This window comes from Malaya genurostris, chromosome 2, assembly GCF_030247185.1.
Source record: "Malaya genurostris strain Urasoe2022 chromosome 2, Malgen_1.1, whole genome shotgun sequence".
Taxonomy (NCBI): Eukaryota; Metazoa; Arthropoda; class Insecta; order Diptera; family Culicidae; genus Malaya; species Malaya genurostris.
The window spans coordinates 107,514,285-107,534,197 of NC_080571.1; the positions used below are offsets into that span (position 1 = coordinate 107,514,285).

The following is a 19,913-nucleotide window of genomic DNA, read 5'->3' on the forward strand; positions in this document are numbered from 1 at the left end:
GTTGAATAGTATATTATAATTATTATTTTCCCTATGGAGATTTCAAACATGCTAGATTACACTAGGCAAATTTATACACTGATGAAGGTTTCAAATAGCACACCAAAATACTACCCAGGTAATAACTAAGCAATAGTAATGGTAGCGAAATAGCCTTGTATGAGTACAAAAACTTCTTATGGTTATCTACAATCTGAAAGAGCATCAGTTGTAAATCAATCAGAATTCAGCTTTCAGATTGCACACTAACCATAGATAAGCATCATCTCTGAATAGCCGTAAATTTAACCAAAGTCGGCCCTAATTCAGTCTCAAGAGCATTTGAAATGCCAATTAGCGATTATTTACTGTCGTAATGTTGCATTAGTATTTGCTTATTGGTAAGTATTTGTGTCTGTTACCATTCGTTACTTTAGTGAAACAATAATAAAGATTTTTTAATGTAGTGGAATTAAATGTTATTAATTTTATTTTATAGCTATTTAGTTTATTTTACTGTTCTTTTCAGTTAAAAGTTATGTTCCAGTGATCTATTTAGACACTTTCAGGTAAATTATACAAATTCCATTGACACGGTTTATTACAAAAATTTCTTCAAGCTTCAAAACTGATAAGTTCTATTGATTGAGCACCCTCTAACACAGAGGCATGGAATAACCCTCTCAGTTAAAGTTAGGTTTTGTATATAATGGGATTATTGTTTCTAAGTAGTTAAATCACCGAATGATCATTGTATGGAGCCCAAATTCATTCGTTTAAAGTCGGTTTGGTTTTGGCATTAAAATTGCTTTCCTCTTCACTATACGAGGCCGGGTGTCAATTAAAACTTAAAAAATAGCTGCGTAACCTTTTTCTGTCATGATTTCGAAGGTTAATAACTCAGTCATTTGTTGATGGATTGATATAATTTAACAACCAATCGATGTGGAAACTTTTAACTTAAACATGTATGGCAACGTCGTTTCGGTATTTCAATTGCATAATTTTGAAAAGGTAGTTAGAATCGACCTATGTTTCTATCCATCAATCCCAGCTGACCGAAATGATGTCATTCACTTGATTTTTCGTGCACGGCCGACGGTATCGATCGTTGGTCTACACCTATAATTTCATACAGTAGAAGATCTGCTTCGTTCGGCATATGGGGCTTTGCGCCATGCGTAAAAACACCGCATCGTTCTGCGTAGTATGGAGCTTATCACAAAGAGGAATCTATAAACATATGCTGCATAATATTTCTACCTGTGAATGGCACAAGTAGCTTGTCCAGTGAGGTGATGACTGGATTGTATATGCGTTCGCTCGCTGGATTGTCGCATTGTGTGTTGGTGCAATTTCATGCTGTCTGCGGCACACCGTGTTCGCTTGAGTATCTTATAAATCATTCAGCTATTGAAGAACCGAATCTGCGTGGTTATTGGTTCTTTTGAAATATCCCATGTATTTAGCAATTTTTTGGTTGATTTTTTTCAATTCACTTGAGTTTAAACGAAAGCAGGTTGTAAAACCTTACATATATGAATAACAAAATTAATGAAACGTATGATTTAAAATTGTATACTCGGATGAAAATTTTAAGTTCACATACAGACTTGATTTAGGTGGTAAAATATTAGCAAATAGATTTATAAAATCAATTTCGTTTATAATCTATATATCTATATATCTATCTATCTATCTATCTATATATATATATATATATATATATATATATATATATATATATATATATATATATATATATATATATATATATATATATATATATATATATATATATATATATATATATATATATATATATATATATATATATATATATATATATATATATATATATATATATATATATATATATATATATATATAAATGCAGAGATCATTCTTTGTAATCGCATCACGTAAGAACGGATGGACGGATTGAGATGATTTTTATTTTGTTTGATCAGTTTTTACCCCCACTGGTTTCGTACATCAAAAAAATTAGGAAAACTTACCGGAAAAGTGGGAAAAACCAATAAAGTTATTTTGTATGGACAATGGAATTTTCCACTGAAAAAGTCGCCAATGATTGCTAGATCATTGATAGGTGTTTGCATAAGTGTTTGGCCGTCGAAGAAAGGAATACTAGATCGTTGAATGAATCTTTTGGCGCGCAACAAGTTGATTTGTGTGATGTGCATGCTTGATTCATATGGTTCGTCATTCCGAGCCACGTGCTTAATTGGGTATCAACATTGTTGCCTACTAAATGACTGGTGGAATTCCAAAATGTGTGTAATAAAGTCAGATGAATACTATTGGTCATTGGGAATCAACAAAAAGTTTGTGCTCTAGAAGCGCTGAAGTCAAACTAAGAGATTTTTCTTGCATTTTGTTTTCGAATTATTTAGATTACACGAAGCGCACATAATAAGTGGCAATTAGATATCAATATTCAAGATGGATTGATACTATTTCTCTAAATTGTATACAACATCGTCAATCTGGTAGATGATACTACAAGAACTCACTGCCTCTCAATGCATGAACAGTGAAAGATTTTTTCTACATTTTTTCGCTCCATCTCATACTTTGAGTATTTCACGGCCCTTACCAAAATAGATACAGTTTTGCAATAATCGGCGTTGTGTGAAATTTAACAAGGGATAATCGCAATTTGACAATTATCCCAGAAAATCGAACCGATGAATCAACTTGATGATTCTCATACTAGGTTACAATATTTCGAAACCTTTGTGTTGAGCATTCACAGATATTTTCATAGACACAACTTATGCCGTATGTTCGAGCCCCGACCTGGAAGGATTCTTAGTGTCAGTAGGATCCATAGTACTAGCCATGCAATGATTCTGTACACTAAGAATCGGCTGCGAAGTCTGTTGAAACAGAAAGGTCAAATTCCACAAATGGAATGTAATGCCAAGACTTTGCTTTTTTTTACTTATGCCGAAGTTATATGTACATAGTTAGAATAGGCGACAATAGTAAAATGATTCTATCACAATTATCCACTGCCCGTGTAGAATCGGATCGCAAAACGAGAATTGCTTCAGAGCGAATCCCTACCCCAACGTGCTAACCCGTGATGTTCAGAAGGGTTGTCGAGAGAAAAACTGGTGTCCATTCTGTGTTAAATGGACCATGCCGGTGTTTTGTTACTGAGATGATATTCGTCTCTTTTTGATGGCACTGATTGAATCGTGTGAAGAGTTGCTAGAGAGCGTTCTTTGATACGATAAAAGCCATTCTTGCTGAGAAGAATGCTCAAATTGGTAAGTTCAATATCAACTTAAAATGTAAGCGTCGTCTCTCCAAGGCACCAGAAGTTCCTTCGTATCTAAAAATATCCACTTTATTAGAACTCTAAAGTACGTGTGGTACTTTTTGGCAACTTGAACGTACAGAACAAGTTTTTAGAAAACATTATCGATGCTTAAAAGCTGTACACATGTTCACATTAATTTTGGGTGATGTTTCTTTTTTTGGGCTAAAGCGAATGTGTGTCGAATTCCGTTGATTGGAATCAGCAGTTAAGTAATCAGCAAAATATTGGAGAAAAACGTTATCCACTTAGTCGTTTGACCATTCTGCTCTTCGAACACATAAAAGCGAACAAATAGTTTTTGGGCGAGACGAAGTTCGACGGGTCAGCTAGTTTATCAATAAATATCTAACTATAACCTCAAAAACTAAGAATTTTCTAGATTTGAAAATAGCGCCCAACCTAATTCTTCGAATTTAAAAATTCATTTTACGTTATCTACATAAATATTAATCAAACCACGGAACGTACGATAGCAGAAGAGTTGGTTGGATTGGATTTATAAGTTTATAAAACCGATACACTGAAGAAGGATGCAAATAGCATTCCGAAATACGTATCTGTATTATAACGTTTGATACACTTTCGGAAAAATAGTGACTGTGAAAATAGTGACTTTGTGAGAGTGTAATGACGTGATATAGTGGAATTCAACGCTACAACAACAGTACTATTAGTGAGAACATTCTACTAACAGCTCAAACAGAAATTTAGTAATTATTATGAAAAAAATGATTTGTCAGTTTTTATCATTCGCAAACAATTCAAGCCATTATCTTTATTTTTGTTTTTATTATGGGAACCTATAAATTGTTTCATTTTTAATGCAATTGTGCTCGGTCGTGTCTTGCATACAACCATGTAATTTTTTTAATGGGTACGGGTTCGGGTTTTAAGGAAAATTTATCTCGGGTTCGGGTCGGGTACGAGTAAAAGTTCTTTATTTTAGACCGGGTACGGGTCGGGTTCAGGTTTGAAAAAATGCTTACCCGACCATCTCTTGTATGTAGTTTCTATCGAAATTCGAAGGTTACCAGAACAGCTTCTGTTTTATTTCTATTCTTTGAGCTTTGAGCTGCTTAACTAAAAAGTTTTTGTTGTTTCTCGGGTAGCCTTAATATCTCGTTTGCTTATTTCAGATCGGAATCAAAACTAACGTAAAAAAAATACAAAAATCCTCACTCTTAAACGTGATCTGGAAACAGCGAGTATAAATCAATCAAATGAACAGATTTTTTTCATTATTTAGACAAACAGTTATTTATACAATAACATACTTAACAACATTTTATAGCTGAATTCGCCTTCGCGATATTTTTATAATTATTATTTTTTTGATTATTGAGGTCCATATAAACAAATTAAAATATACCAATGCTAAAATGAAATTGCTAGTAAGATACATTTTAGGTAACTATGACTTGTCAAGGATTCATAGGAGAAAATACTAGGCTAAATTGATCTTTTCGTGAACCAAACATGGGCGATCTGTTTGTATGGGACCCAGGGGTATTGTTATTTGTATTTGATTTGAAGATGGATTTATATTATTTCTGGATGCACATTGAATTTTGTTCTAAATGCAAATGACAGATTCTCTGTGTTTACCTGTACGTACAACCATTATTCAACGTGACCCAATAACATGCATTAAACAGCAAACACATCTTGGTGGCGCTTGTCGTGAAGAGAAATCTCTATTGACGAACGAAGACGGAAGTTCGCAGAAAAACCCTTACATAGCGCATAGTAAAGACGCGTGTTTACCTCTTTTCATGTCTTTGCCAAGCGACTCCGGAGTCATTATCCTCTTGAACATCTTCTTCGCCGATTTCAGGAGTTAATGATGATAAATTTTGACCATACTGATGGAATTAAGATTTTGGTTGTTTAATACCAAATAGTGGGTTGGGCACCCACTAAACAATGATTTATACCGAGTGAAAAAATGTTGAAAGGAATCGTGTCCCGCTGGTGGACCAAGCCTACTTCAGAGGAACCCACGATCAAAATGTTTCTTCATTGAACAAACAAAAAATTCTTATCCAATCCTTACAACTGCTTCGTAAATTGAGTTATTCTGGAGATGAGAGGTAATCACGTCTCAGGTTAAATACAACATGGGTATCAGCATTTTTACCTACATATTAGTAGTGATTACTAGCTGGAATTACAGTATGCCTAATTCTCAAAGTGTCTAAATTGCTACTTACTGTTGATGTTGTGGTGAAATTTGCACCGCTGGTTGCGGTAAACTATGACTGGCAAATTGCTGGAAATGTTGCGGTTGGATGTGCAGCTGTTGGATCTGTTGGGGCTGAATATGCTGTGGTTGAATCTGCTGTGGTTGAATTTGCTGTGGTTGAATTTGCGGTGGTTGTATCTGTTGTGGCTGAGCCTGCACGTACACATACTGAGGTTGTGGATTTTGATAGGTACTGGCAGGAGCACTTCCTCCAATGATCGGTTGGATCAACGATTGCCGCGATGGTACGGTATACGTGGAGTGATCCTCGTGAACCTGTGGTACCTTCTGTTGGTACTGCACGGGGTATTCTAAAATGTATAAAATTATTTTAATCCCTTTTCTCGGCCAAAATTTCCAATCAACAATCATACCTTTCGCGTAAATTACTCCCGTCGCGGACGGAACCGGTGTAACATAGTTGATACCGATGTGGCTTGTTGCTCCGCCGGGATGATGCTCTATTTGAACCGAATAGTGATTGTTACTTTGTGATGACGATGGACGGTATTGTGGGGGCGGTGGAATGGCCTCTTTTTTGAATGCCAAGTGTCGTTCACTTTTCAAATTATCTCGTTCGATATCTTCCAGATTGGTAGGCCTACTTGAAGATGGCACTTCCGGTTCGGCTGGTACTAGCGGGAGCAAGCAGGTCCATAACACGCAGCCAATAAGCAACTAAAATAACGGAAACGGTATAGCTGTTAAATAATATCCAAAATCGTCTTTGGTTGATCAAATAATGTAAGAAGCTGAAAGTTTTCTTTGAAGGAGAAAAAAAATTCTGCCAGCATGCATTCCTACAAAAAGTAGTTTGTGTGAGGAAGCAAGCTCCACATAATTTAAAGTTGAATCGGTTATCAACCGATTCAATTGTAACGGCACAATAGTTTGCCTACAGCAAGGCGTTTATATTTTAAAGCGTTACTCTAAACCTTCCAATGGAAGGCGAAATTTTTTCTCGACTACTAGCTCGCTTCGTATACTTCAACAGAATATAGGGTAACTATGTCATTTTTTGAAATGTATCTGAAACAAGAAATATTCATATACAAATAAACAACCCACATGATTACGTCTAATTGACGTGTCGATAGATCAGATGAGTTTTACGTCGGCACGCGACCTAAACCAGTCCCCAGCGCGTAATCATCTAAGCTACCTACGCAATAAAAAACGGCATTTAAATTGCGCTGCCCTGTCCAAGGACTGATGGTTGATGCCCTCTTAATGTCAGTGTGGAACAGTTTAGCACCGATTAAATGACCGTCGAGTGCGGTTTGTTCGTTTGCAAGACAGTTTAATGAAGGGAAAAGAAAGTGATTTTGAAGTAAATTTCAAATCACGCACTAATATCAAGCAATATTGCGTAGGTATAGGCTGAATGAGATAATTTTTCTTCGGCAGTCGTGAAGCACTAGCGTGTAGAAAATTAAACTGGAGCTTGTGATGAGGGACGTGTCTTAGTTTTGTTTCTAGGAGTCGGTGCAGTGGTTGGTAATCGAAAAGAAAAACCTGAGTTGATGATGTCGATTTGAAACCTGTTGTGGGTACGATCTAATAAATGACTCGAGGTGAGATTGCGATTATACGGAAATTGATAAATAAACTGGAGCAAATTATCCAGAGGTAGAGTAGAGGATATGATTTGTTGTAACTAATGTCGATAAATTGTTAAAAGTGATTGTTTCATCAGCTATCCTGGATCTGAATAGTTCTTTGCGTAGAATAGTTATTTTTCGAAACGGCTAGTGTGATTAATAAAAGTAATATTGCATCGAACATTTAAAGAAAATCCTCAGTAACCATTGAATTTATTAATTCATATGACAGATTCGGAACTAGGAGTAATTGCGCGGGTACGTCTTCAAATAGAAGGTAATCTTGCGTCTTAGGCAAGAATTTCATCCGGATCCGAATCACGGTTTCGAAATTACGTTGTGATTCATATTGTCGTTTACTCATGGCACAAACAATTGAAAAATCGCTAGTTTTAACGATTGATGATAAATCAAAATTCCACTGGTACGAAAAATTGGACGAATGTTACAATTATCCTGGAATTGTATTAATTTTTTTTCGAAATAAACAAAAATCTTAACAACTTTTATTCAGGATAATTACTATATGTGTACCGTAGCTGATTACACAATTCAAAATTATATTATATTTAATACTGGATCTCCCTTTTCCTAGGGGGAGAGGCACTATCGTTGCCATCCAAAGGATCAAGGAAAGGTAAAGGTTCGTTAATCTCGTCTTTGTCCATTGGTTCGGCATCGCTGTTTTTGTTGGGAACAACGTTGTGGGGTTTTCCTGACTCATTGTTATTTTTCTAGGCACTTGATTAATTTCCTGATGACAGTAGTTTATTGTTTTTGAGCACTGTCTCAGAAGTACTGGGATTGGTTGGGTACGGTGTAGAAAAAGTATCGTTATCCTATAGTGTAGATGATATCTTGTCCAGTTTCCCACAAGAGAAAAGCTCTTTGATAACATTGGCGTGTGGTCAGTTGATGGTTGCAGGTGACAAGCAATTTACACGGAATACATGTATTCTGACCGAAAGTCACACAAGAAAGTATAGACCTTTGTAAGCGTATACGTAATAAACGTACGCCAATGAGGATACATTAGTTAAAATTTGTTCATACTTCATTATCAATGGAGAAAAACTGTTTTAATGAAAATATCCCCCGAGAATGGTTGAAGGAAAAGGTTACACTTCTTAGACTAATTTATGGTTCTCAGAATGAAATCTCCTGGAATTCTAGGTACTTACTGGTTTATATTGGAGAGATCGTTAAAAAGAATGATTTGTGTCAAACATACCTCGCTAGATTAGGTCGTCAAATGGTGAGATAACTAAGTCCTCACAAGTTCCTATCTCATGCCTCCCCGAGCGTCTTTGATGTCATTTGGTCAATAGAACGGCGTCGACTGGGTGCTATCGCCTTCTGCGTTAGTAGCAGAATGAGAGGGTGCGAAATGGATTGTAGTTTGAAGCCCATCCTAAAGTGCTATATCATAGTATATAGCAACATGTTGTTTGTTGCATTATTTGTTATATATTGAATTGAATTATATTACATTGTATTATATATTGTTGTTGTTGTTGTTGTTATTATTGTTATTAATGTTATTATTATTATTATTATTATTATTATTATTATTATTATTATTATTATTATTATTATTATTATTATTATTATTATTATTATTATTATTATTATTATTAAAACAGAAATATCATATTTTCTGCAAAACTGCGACGATAGAAGAGCATAACTTACACTGCGAAAGCAACTGTTGTAGATTGTATCATAGCATATTATTTCATATATTATCTTATTATATTATATTATATTATAAGTATAAGTATTGTGTTATATTGTATTATGTTATGTTAGATTGTGCTAAATTATATTATATTATGCTGTTTTATATCATCTTATATTATATTATATTATTTTTTATTATGTTATATCACAGAGAACAGACATTCATACGTGCAAAGTCGTGTGCAACGGTGATTTTTAATGGATTTTCACTTGTATGCTTTACACAGCTTTTTAAAAAAGTTTGTACTAGCTTGAATGTGATATATTATATTGTGTTTTATTATATTATTTTTTTTTATTATTTTATATTATATTATATTATATTATATTATATTATATTATATTATATTATATTATATTATATTATATTATATTATATTATATTATATTATATTATATTATATTATATTATATTATATTATATTATATTATATTATATTATATTATATTATATTATATTGTATTATGCTCAAGTATATCGACAACGGGGAGGGGCAGGGAGTGCATCAGGGTATCTTACAAGTGAATGACTGGATGAAGGAGTGGAATGCCAACCTGAGTCACGCGGGGGAAGCTTTGTGTTTCTCCCTGAAGGTTTGAAATGAGTAAGACGCACCCTTCTAGCAAACAAACCATCAGGCGGGTTTAAGCTGGTACAGCGAAATTCTTTATTATATGGCCGGATGATCTTGCTGGAAGGCGCCGGGTCCTCAAATCCCATTTTGGCCTTCTTAACACCAATTATATGAAAGCTATCTGATAATCAAATTCGGATCTACTGTAAGTCTACCCGCATACATTGGTAATGCCTTGAACTGATGGTGACTTCACACATACATACATACATACACAAAGACGAAAGACGAAAGACGAAAGACGAAAGACGAAAGACGAAAGACGAAAGACGAAAGACGAAAGACGAAAGACGAAAGACGAAAGACGAAAGACGAAAGACGAAAGACGAAAGACGAAAGACGAAAGACGAAAGACGAAAGACGAAAGACGAAAGACGAAAGACGAAAGACGAAAGACGAAAGACGAAAGACGAAAGACGAAAGACGAAAGACGAAAGACGAAAGACGAAAGACGAAAGACGAAAGACGAAAGACGAAAGACGAAAGACGAAAGACGAAAGACGAAAGACGAAAGACGAAAGACGAAAGACGAAAGACGAAAGACGAAAGACGAAAGACGAAAGACGAAAGACGAAAGACGAAAGACGAAAGACGAAAGACGAAAGACGAAAGACGAAAGACGAAAGACGAAAGACGAAAGACGAAAGACGAAAGACGAAAGACGAAAGACGAAAGACGAAAGACGAAAGACGAAAGACGAAAGACGAAAGACGAAAGACGAAAGACGAAAGACGAAAGACGAAAGACGAAAGACGAAAGACGAAAGACGAAAGACGAAAGACGAAAGACGAAAGACGAAAGACGAAACATATAGACATATATTCACGTTCATTATTTAAAACACGTATTCCCTCGACCAGTAGTTTACAAAATTCAACAGCTACTAAGGAGTGCATCGATAAGTAGTTAGCAACATTCAAATAGTTATTACTCTGAAATGGCTTAATTTTTTGCAGCGCGTTTTGCAGTGACATGTTTGTTTACATGTCAATAACAGCTGCGCAATCGATTGGTTTCGGTACGGCTTATCGTTTCAATGATAAGTCGAATTGATCCGGAAACGCGAAAGAAAATTCTGCACACTTGGAAATCAGAAAGTGATGTCACGTACAACGAAATTGCAAAACGGGTGAAAGTGCACCACACCAGTGTCAAAAATATTATCGAGAAGTTCGGTAAGACCCTTTCCATGAAGGATTTGACCCGATCCGGTAGGAAAACGAGACTTAAAAGTGGTTGAGTACATCAGGAAAAACCCATCGGCTTCGACGCGGGATTTGGCCAAGCAGTTCAACCAGCATCGGGATGATTCAACGGATCAAAGTTCGGAACTCCCTGAAAACGTACAAGAAACAGAAGGTGCCGAAAAAGTTCCTGGTACAGCAAGTTCAGGCCAAAACAAGAGCGCGAAAACTGTATAACCGGATTCTACAGAATAAAGACGGATGCATCCTGATCGACGACAAGGAAGACTCTCGAGTGCTGCTCGGACCGCAATATTATACGAAATCGGTGTACCAGGACCTGGACGGCGCTGACACAAGGTGGCGATGGAAAAGTTTGGGCAGAAGGTGTTGGCCTGGCAAGCAATTTATACCTGTGGTTTGCGGTCGTCGATTTTCTTCACGAAGGGCACAATTAACGCCAAGGTGTACGAGGAAGAATGTTTGAAGAAGAGAATGCTGTACAGAAAGCATAAGGCTACTCCTCTCTTCTGGCCGGATTTAGCTTCAGCCCACTACGCCAACTCCGTTCTACAGTGGTTGTCAAAAAATAATGTACAATTCGTGGAAAAGGACATCAACCGACCGAACTGATGAATCTTCGGCCAATTGAAGGGTATTGGGCAATTATCAAGCGGCACTTTCGGAAGGAAGGTACAATGTCCCAAAACAAGCAGGAGTTCAAAAAAAAAAAAACTGGACAGCTGCCACCAGGAAAGTCACAAAAGTAACTATGCAGAATTTAATGAAGAATGTCAAGTCCAAAGTGTGAGCGTTTCACAGAAACTAGGATTTTCTTCAATATAATCAGTGAAATGCATAAAAATGTAATTTTTCTACAATATATCGGAAACTGATGTCAAAATATGTTCTTTTCGCTTTTCTATTCAATAATCAATGTTGCTAACTACTTTTTGATACACTCCCTATCATGTCAATGAAAAACCTTATGACACTTTCAAAGATGTTCTTTGGAGGCATACATTTTTCAGATGAGAAACACTACGATATTTCTCTAGAGAAAAACCAGAACCACTAGACCCAACGTCGGACAAAAAAAAACAGCCGTAGTTAAGGTTAAGGGAGCCAATTTATAATATAGAAATTTTATCAACATATTTCATTGAAGTTTCGTTTTATTATATTTATCGAATGAGCAGTAGTTTTTCTATGTATGATATTTTCAGTTGAACAATAAATTGAGTGAAATAACCATTGCCTTTTATGTATGCAACTAAGAAAGTAGTCAAGCTTTCTGCGGTTCGTCATAATTTGCATAAGTCCGGAAGACTCTCTTAGACCCGACATTACTGGACGGTGTCCGTGTAGGTGACAATGATAACTAAGATAAATCAACTTCATTTCGGAAAATTATAAGAGACCACAGTGAACGATCATCGCCAATTTGTCAACCGTTCTGAATATCTCCCATTTTTCAAGAAAGCACGTGGATACATCTTTAATGACTCTGTTTGTGCCTATCAATCAAACTAACCGTCTGTGCTCACGAGGAATTTCCACCTTTCCTCTAGCCGCAGCCGATAATGATATGCAATAAACAAGATGATACAAATAAACAAAAGCGACGGCGTCTCAGACACATCTATTACACTGGAGACCGCAGCCGTTGCTTGACATGAGCAAAAAAAAGTGTACACACAAACTATGATCGAACTACACCTCTTCCGATGTTAAACAGGTTCCCAATTGAGCCCACCAGAGTCGGGTAATCCAATGTTCAATTGGCGAGCGAGAGCCGGAATGGTCACATCAACTCATAAAACAAGGAGAAGCAATATAAGAAAAACAAGTGACCGACAAGTTGAACCAGCAATGGAGGAAAAAAAACAAGCCCAGACCCGGTATCTTTTGGAGCGGCCGAACGCTTAAAAAGGGCTCCCAGGGTGTATGGCGAAGGCGAAGCAAAAAAATAAAAAAGATAATAAAAGTACTCTTTAGTTCCGTATAAGTGAAAGTGGTTCGAGTCTGATCTTGAATTCTTCTGTTACTCCGTCAAATGAGAGCATGTGGCGGAATAATCGTTGATATCGTATCGGTCAGATCAGGATTGAGCAACTCGCGCATGATGTAAGAGTTGGCCAATGCACACAACCATCGGTTGCGGTGAACCTACTCCGTAATGGGCGGTCAGTTATCCGCATTTCTGCTGAAGTCTATAATTTTTTTAAACGATAGTGGTTTTCGAGACAGTTCCGACTGCTGTGACTACTAGTGGCTGTCCCGACTTGGACTTGAGTAGTGTGTCTGACGACGGGTATGTCATAATTGGCTTGCCGTTGGTCACCAGTCACCTCACTGAAGAAAGTTCTTCTGTGGTTTGAGCTCGAACTGTTGCACAATCGAGCTAAAACGACCTTGCAACAGTTTTCGCCGGTCTAAATTGAAACTTCGATTAAATAATGTAACCAGCTTGATGAAATAATGTAATTCGAGTTGTTTGATGTGTTCCATTAGCTCGGTCACGATTTTGACATAGGTAAGTATTGTACTATCAGTTTGTCGCTTGTGATAGGTTTTCCAAAAAAATCACTATTTATTTGTAAGTCAATTTCCAACTGGCCAGTCTACTTCTTGCGAAGTAAAGTTCATAACAGAAATTTTACGTTCTGTACACCAGCAGCATACATGCTCTGTTCGACAGTGACAGGTACCTAACAATGGTCCCCTATGATCGCACGTTGCTTTCTTCTGATCTCGGTGACCAGTCAGGTTAAGCAGCTTGGTGTACGAGGGGCGTGGATGTTTGGGTGTAGATTTGGTTTGCAGTAGCTGGCGATCCGCTTAACAAGGGACCTACAGACAGAGCAACAACGGATAAAATGACTTTCTCGAACAAAGTACCAACAGAGACTCCCTCCGGTCGGGTATTATTGAGTGTGACCTCGTAAAGCTGCCGAGCGTTGCGAAAAATTTGCCTTTCGCCGGGTATACGCTTGCCGGTAAAAATGAAAAGGAAATGAATTTGGGCGCAAGGAAAACATTGTCAGCTCTGGCACTTGCTTGCTGGGAGGTTGTAGTGTTGATCGAATTCTTTCACTATATTTGGGCACGAATCCGGCGTTACGTAAGGTTGGGTTTTCGACACTGGTGTTGTGTCAGCGTGAAATTGAAAGTGGATGAATGACATCAAACATCTGATCTTGTGAATAGTAGTTGATGTTTTTCGGTACAGCCCGTCAGCATGCTTTGATCCAACAGCACCGATGTAAGGATAAGCCATGTGTTGTTTGCATCTGAACCAGGAAAAATATGTAGACTTAAGACACTAAGACACCAATCCTTTGAACTGAAAAGTTATTTATTTTATATGGTAGTGTAATTTAAAAACGAAAACACAATTTGTTGAACCAACACACTGGAAAATATATCAGTTGGGATACGTGTTATTTTTAATAATCCAGGGGCTCTAAAGTTTGAGCCAAAAAAGTGTTATACTATTTGAAATGTTTTCCAAATGAAATCATCCCATATATGAAATTTGATACGCTGGGTAAATACAATATCCAAAACATATAAAAGATCGGAAAATATTTTCAGAGAACTTTTTTTTTATTTGTTAAAAATGTATTTGGTAATCAAAAATATGGCTCAAAGTCACTGAAATAGTACTGGTAATACAATTAGAGATGAAGACTTATATCACAATTTAAACAGGTTTTACCTTTCTCATATAGAAACGTTATGCAATCACTGTGTAAACCGACTTTTTAACAAATTCTCGAGCAAATGAGCAAATGTCTGTGGGTGTCTGTATGTGTGTATATGTGCACTCGATTTAATCGGAGATGGCTGGATCGATTTTCACAAACTTAGATTCAATAGGGTGCTATTGAATTTTATCAGGATCGGACTTCCCGTTCGGAAGTAATGGGGTAGAATGTGCAAAAAAATGAAGAAAAAGTGCACTCGATTTTCTCAGAGACCGCTCAAAACGATTATCTTCAACTAAGATTTAAATTGAAGGTTTTTGTTGTGAATTACCCTGCGGCGCCGATTTACCTTCTGAGAGAGTTTTAATATTCGATCGTGAGTATCTCTTGTTGTATATAACGTATAAACATCACTTCACTTCAAAACACTTGAAAAAATTTCTAAACTGGCCTCAAAACTACTCCATTCGATAGTCATTATCAGTAGATGGCCAAAAAAACTGATTCCGGCTATAATGTTTCCCGGTTTCCGAATCCGGAAGCACCGGAAATAGTGATCATATTTTCAAAAATAGATCTCACTCACTTTTTCAGCGATGGTTTGACCGATTTTCACAAACTTAGATTTAAATGAAAGATTCTGTGCTCCCATAAGGAATTCCTGAATTTTATCCGGATCCTACTTCCGGTTTCGGAATTATAGGGTGAAGTGTGTTTAAAATTTATACTATCACTTAAAGGGGCGAAACAAAAAACGTAAAAAAAAATCTAAATCAACATCAAAACGGCTCCGACCGGTAGTCATTATCAGTAGACGGCCAAACGAAGCGATTCCGGTTATTATATATTATTATATGATTGATATGAGAAAGGCATCATTACACCACTAGGTGGATTAAAACAGGTTTTTTTCTATCAGTAGATCTATTAAGTGAAGTAAAAAGTTTAAGTTGAGTGGCTCGTTGGTCAAATTATTTGGTGACGAATGCTTGATATAACAAGGAACAATAACAGAACTATACTGCACATCAGAGCTAATAAAAGTCATTTTTATTGACCCAAAATAGACGAAAATGACGAGAAATTAATGTCACTCTCAGCTTCGCCTGCAAACTATGAGAACGAAATCCAGGTGCAGTCAATGACATAAGCGGAACAGTAGTTTCAAAATTGTGTTCTTTCTTTCATTTACCCTTACAGCAATTTGCTGTTTTCAGTGAAAATCCCATAGTATACAGTGTCGGTATTCAACCGAAGCTATCGAAAATGACAGAAAAAGATTTCACAATTACTTTTACCTGTTGGTTCTCGAATTTGTAGTAGTTTTGGTTTCCAAAGAGGTTCTGGGATGTAATTACTTCGATTTGTCTTATTTTAGTCACTCTTTATAGCCAAGCGTCACAGATTTTCAATACACCGATGAAAGAATAAGAATTGAAACTGTGCTGATGCTCCCTGCAGACGTTAGTTTGGTTTCATCTTGTCATAGAGTAAAGAGTGACGTTCAGGGCCGGTGAAACATGTTAAGCCCAGGTGGGTAGTTTTTCGATTTTTTAACAATATTTTATTTTGTTATTAATTTGCATGAAACGTGTAAATTCGAAGTTTGAAGCGTTTTCGGTATCCTGTTTTGAAACGAAATTGCACATTTGAGGATTAAATACGCCATGAAACTACTATGGGGTTATTCGAACTGTTGACATACGACTCCCCAACTAGAGATCACTGCCAATATTTGTTTTGAGTATTAGTGCAGTGGCCTTGTCTTGTTCCGTATTAACTTATTTGTGTGTGCGAATTTTCGAAATTAATTCTTTGAGAATTTTAGTTACTCTGACCGTTAAGTTCGTTGGGGCTGATGATGGAAGGTGCTGAATTCGCGCATGTCATCCTGCCGATTTTCGATCAAAATATGTCTCGTGCGAAGCGAACGGCGCATAAAACAAATCCATAAACAGTCCAGTCGCTGATGTGCATAACACATTGCTCAAAAAGTCCCAAGACTGACCCAAATGTCAAACTTACCTCATTTTTCGAAAGAACCAACCTTCAGATGTCAAATTTTAATCTTGATCTCACCGTAGCGTTACTCTTTCACTTATATACTTATATATATTCGAGTTCTGTATGCTGATAAAGCAACGGTTTGAGAGGTGTTACCCGCACTCGGATCCATTGAAAATAATTATTTGTGTATTCTGATTTCAAACGGGACCAAATGATGCAATCTTCAGAAAAAGTCAAGCAAGTTCTGATAATCGCAATGAATGAACGCAAAATTGAAGTTCGTAAAATTAAATATGCTGCAATCGCGAAAATCTGGGCATATAAAAGGTTTATTCCAATCGAACAAAGGCAACAACGCATCAACGATACAGAGAGCTGTTTGGCACTGTTAAGTCGCTATAAAATGAATTTCCTTCGTTTGTATGAAACAGTGAACGAAACTTGGATCCACCATTTTTCTTCGGAGTCATATTAGCATTCATACGGAGAAAGTCGTCCGAAAATGTAACAGGTAGCTGGAACAATCATGGCGTCAGTTTTCAGATACTCGAGGTATAATAAACATTGACTATATTGAAAAAGAAAGCACCATCTAAAGTGATTATTACATTGAATTATTGAGCGTATGTAAGGCGACATCGAAAAAAAACATTTTTAACCAAGACAATGCTCCGTACCACAAGTCAATGAAAATAATGGCCAAATTGAACGGATTGGTCTTCGGTCTGTTTCCTCACCCACCATATTCTAAATAACCTAGCCCCCAGCGACTACTTGTCCTACGAAGGTCCGGCAGGTGGCCCGCATGCTGGTCATTGACTTGAGCGGTCTTCCGTGGGCGCTGATGGTGATGTTACGGAAGAGGAACGTACTCATTGAAGAGCAGAAATCTTATGAAAACCGAAGAAATCCTGATAACAATTTTTGGGAAACAAGAAAAATTAAACATGGTTGGTTACACATTGAAGTTTGAATCACCAATTATCTAAAATATATTGATTTATCTACTCGAATCGTTGCGTAAAAACATATCCAAGCAGTATGTATAATGATATCGAAAATCAGTTGGAAAATAGTTGAGATGTTAATGTTCAAACTACTGTTTGTACAGTTTTATTTCCTGTATTTTGAACTTGCACCTCGGTATAGCAAACAAGGACGTAGCCCCACGTCAAAAGATTTTGAGTAATTTTTTTTTATCGGTACTTTCCAATACACGAGTGATTCATTGATCAGATGCTTAAGCTCGTCTCCTCTGGTTGGAAAAAAGTAAAAGTTAAGTTACTAAAAGATTTCTCCTTACTCAAATGATCCTTGTCACATCTTACCTTTCTGCTGTATATCTTCACACCATTACTCTACTAGCTGAGTACTAGGGTTCTATAATTTTGATTTTATTTATTATTCCGAGTTACATTAAAAATATTCTTATTGGTATAAATAATACTTATTCTTAAACCTTCAATATTCATGATAAATACTTGTTTTCCGTTAGAAATTTCAGGTGGTTAATTTCCTACCTTTGGAATTTTCAGTCCCAAATTGAAAATTGCCAGAAAAGGTTTTTCGAATGATATAACTATTTTAGCTGCTTGCTATAATGATTCATGGTGCTATTTTATTAAATGCATTATAAACATTTCAAAATATTGTGGAAAATGCTTTTCCCACTTAATTCAACCCGTTTAAAATTTAATTTTTGGAGGTTGTCAGGATTCTTCTTATTTCGTTTTTGAGAGTGGTTGTCCAAAATCATATTCACCGCTAGTCTAGTATTAATACTAAGTCGTGTTTGTTCAATGTACAATTTACCCATATATTTTATAATTTAAAAAATTGTAACTGTCTTCAACTATTACCACTGCATACGCCGCTGGTCTTACAAGTCAGTTGTCATATGTTCGAGTCCCGACCTGGAAGGATTCTCAGTCCGGATCCACAATTCAGGGGGACAAAAACATTTGTGGCTTAGCCTATGATGTCTTCAGAACAAAGAATCAGTGAATGATAAGCCACATTCTGATGCATATGGTTATAAGGTGGCTCTTATTATAAGCGTGATCCAAAAATTATTTTCCGGATGCGTTGAGATAGAGGACTGTAGAAAAAACTTATATCAAGTAGCTTTGCTGAAGACACCATTATAGTATCTCTAACGGTTTTAGTTTTACAGCTATTTTAAGAGATCAAATTAGGGTGTTCCTGAAAAAAAAACAGATTTTTTGCTCTAGAGTGTTAAAACTAATTCAGCTGCATAATCGGGAAGATGAAATTAACTCATGTTGGTTGTTACTCTATTTGATAATGTTATTACAGGATCTAACGCTAAAAATGGTGTCTTCAGCAAAGCTACTTGATATAAGTTTTTCTACAATTTTGCTGAAGGATGCAGTTCTCTATCTCTACACATCCGGAAAATAATTATTGCATCACCCTAATAATAAGAGCCACGTTACAACCATATGCATCAGAATATGGCTTATCATCCACTGATTTTTTGTTCTGTAGACATCATAGCTCCAAAGTATAAGGCTAAGCCACACATGTTTTTGTCCCCCTAAATTGTAGATCCGGACCACTGTGCAGTGTCAGTAGGATCGTAGTACTAGCCATGCAATGATATTGTACGCTAAGAATCGGATGTGAAGTGCATTGAAACAGAAAGGCCAAATTCCATAGAAGGAATGTAATGCCAAGACTTTCATCATGATAACATTGGAAGTGCAATTTAAGAAGATTCAAATATGAAAAAATAGGCAAATAATTGCGAAACACTATCTATAATTCTAAAGTTAATTTTAGGAAGTTAGAATCTTCAGTTACTAATAAATCATCGTCAAGTGCGTTCATGAACTATTTCTAATAATATTTACAGCAAAACTTTTTTTACATACTTCCGCTTCTGTTAGTAATTAGAACTAACGGTGGGTAACAGTCACGTACCCAGAGAGGGGGGGGGGAGGGGGGGGGCAAGGGTTCCGGGCCCCTCCCGAAACCAAAAACAGATATATAATTATTTAGAAGGTCTCAGACAATAATGTAATACAATAACAGTTTCAGTGAAAAAGTTTAAAGTGTCTGTTAAAATCACCCGTACAAGGCACACCGAGAAGTAGCTACATAAGCAGTCTTCACTAACATTATTTTTTTATCTTTGGGCCCCTCCCGAAACGAAATTCTGGGTACGGGCCTGGTGGGTAATGTCAGAAACAATTGTGCAGGGTCGACGTGGATAAACAATGGTTTGGAACCTGGAGGTTCAGATTAATAGAATATGGACATAAACCATCAATTTTCAAATCCTACTTGGCAATACAGAAAGTCGTCTTCTTAGAATTGAAAAATAGCTCAAAACATTACATTTGGAATCAATTCCTCATACCCGTACCTGATATAATAATACTGTACGAGTTTGCAATAACCTCGATAAAGTCGCCAATTTGGGATTAATAATGACTTAAGCCAT

At 36.5% G+C, this 19,913-nt stretch overlaps 1 protein-coding gene across 1 annotated transcript in view; it reads right to left on the reverse strand.

The window, feature by feature from the left end:
• The window catches only part of LOC131431553 (RNA-binding protein 33-like), a 57,900-nt gene that overhangs the window by 20,391 nt on the left and 17,596 nt on the right, over positions 1-19,913 (reverse strand). Inside the window, exons 2-3 of the mRNA XM_058597335.1 lie at positions 5,945-6,248; positions 5,539-5,881 (exon numbers count right to left, since the gene is read on the reverse strand). Coding sequence (XP_058453318.1) covers positions 5,539-5,881; positions 5,945-6,248 — 647 coding nt within the window. The remainder of the gene's footprint in view (positions 1-5,538; positions 5,882-5,944; positions 6,249-19,913) is intronic.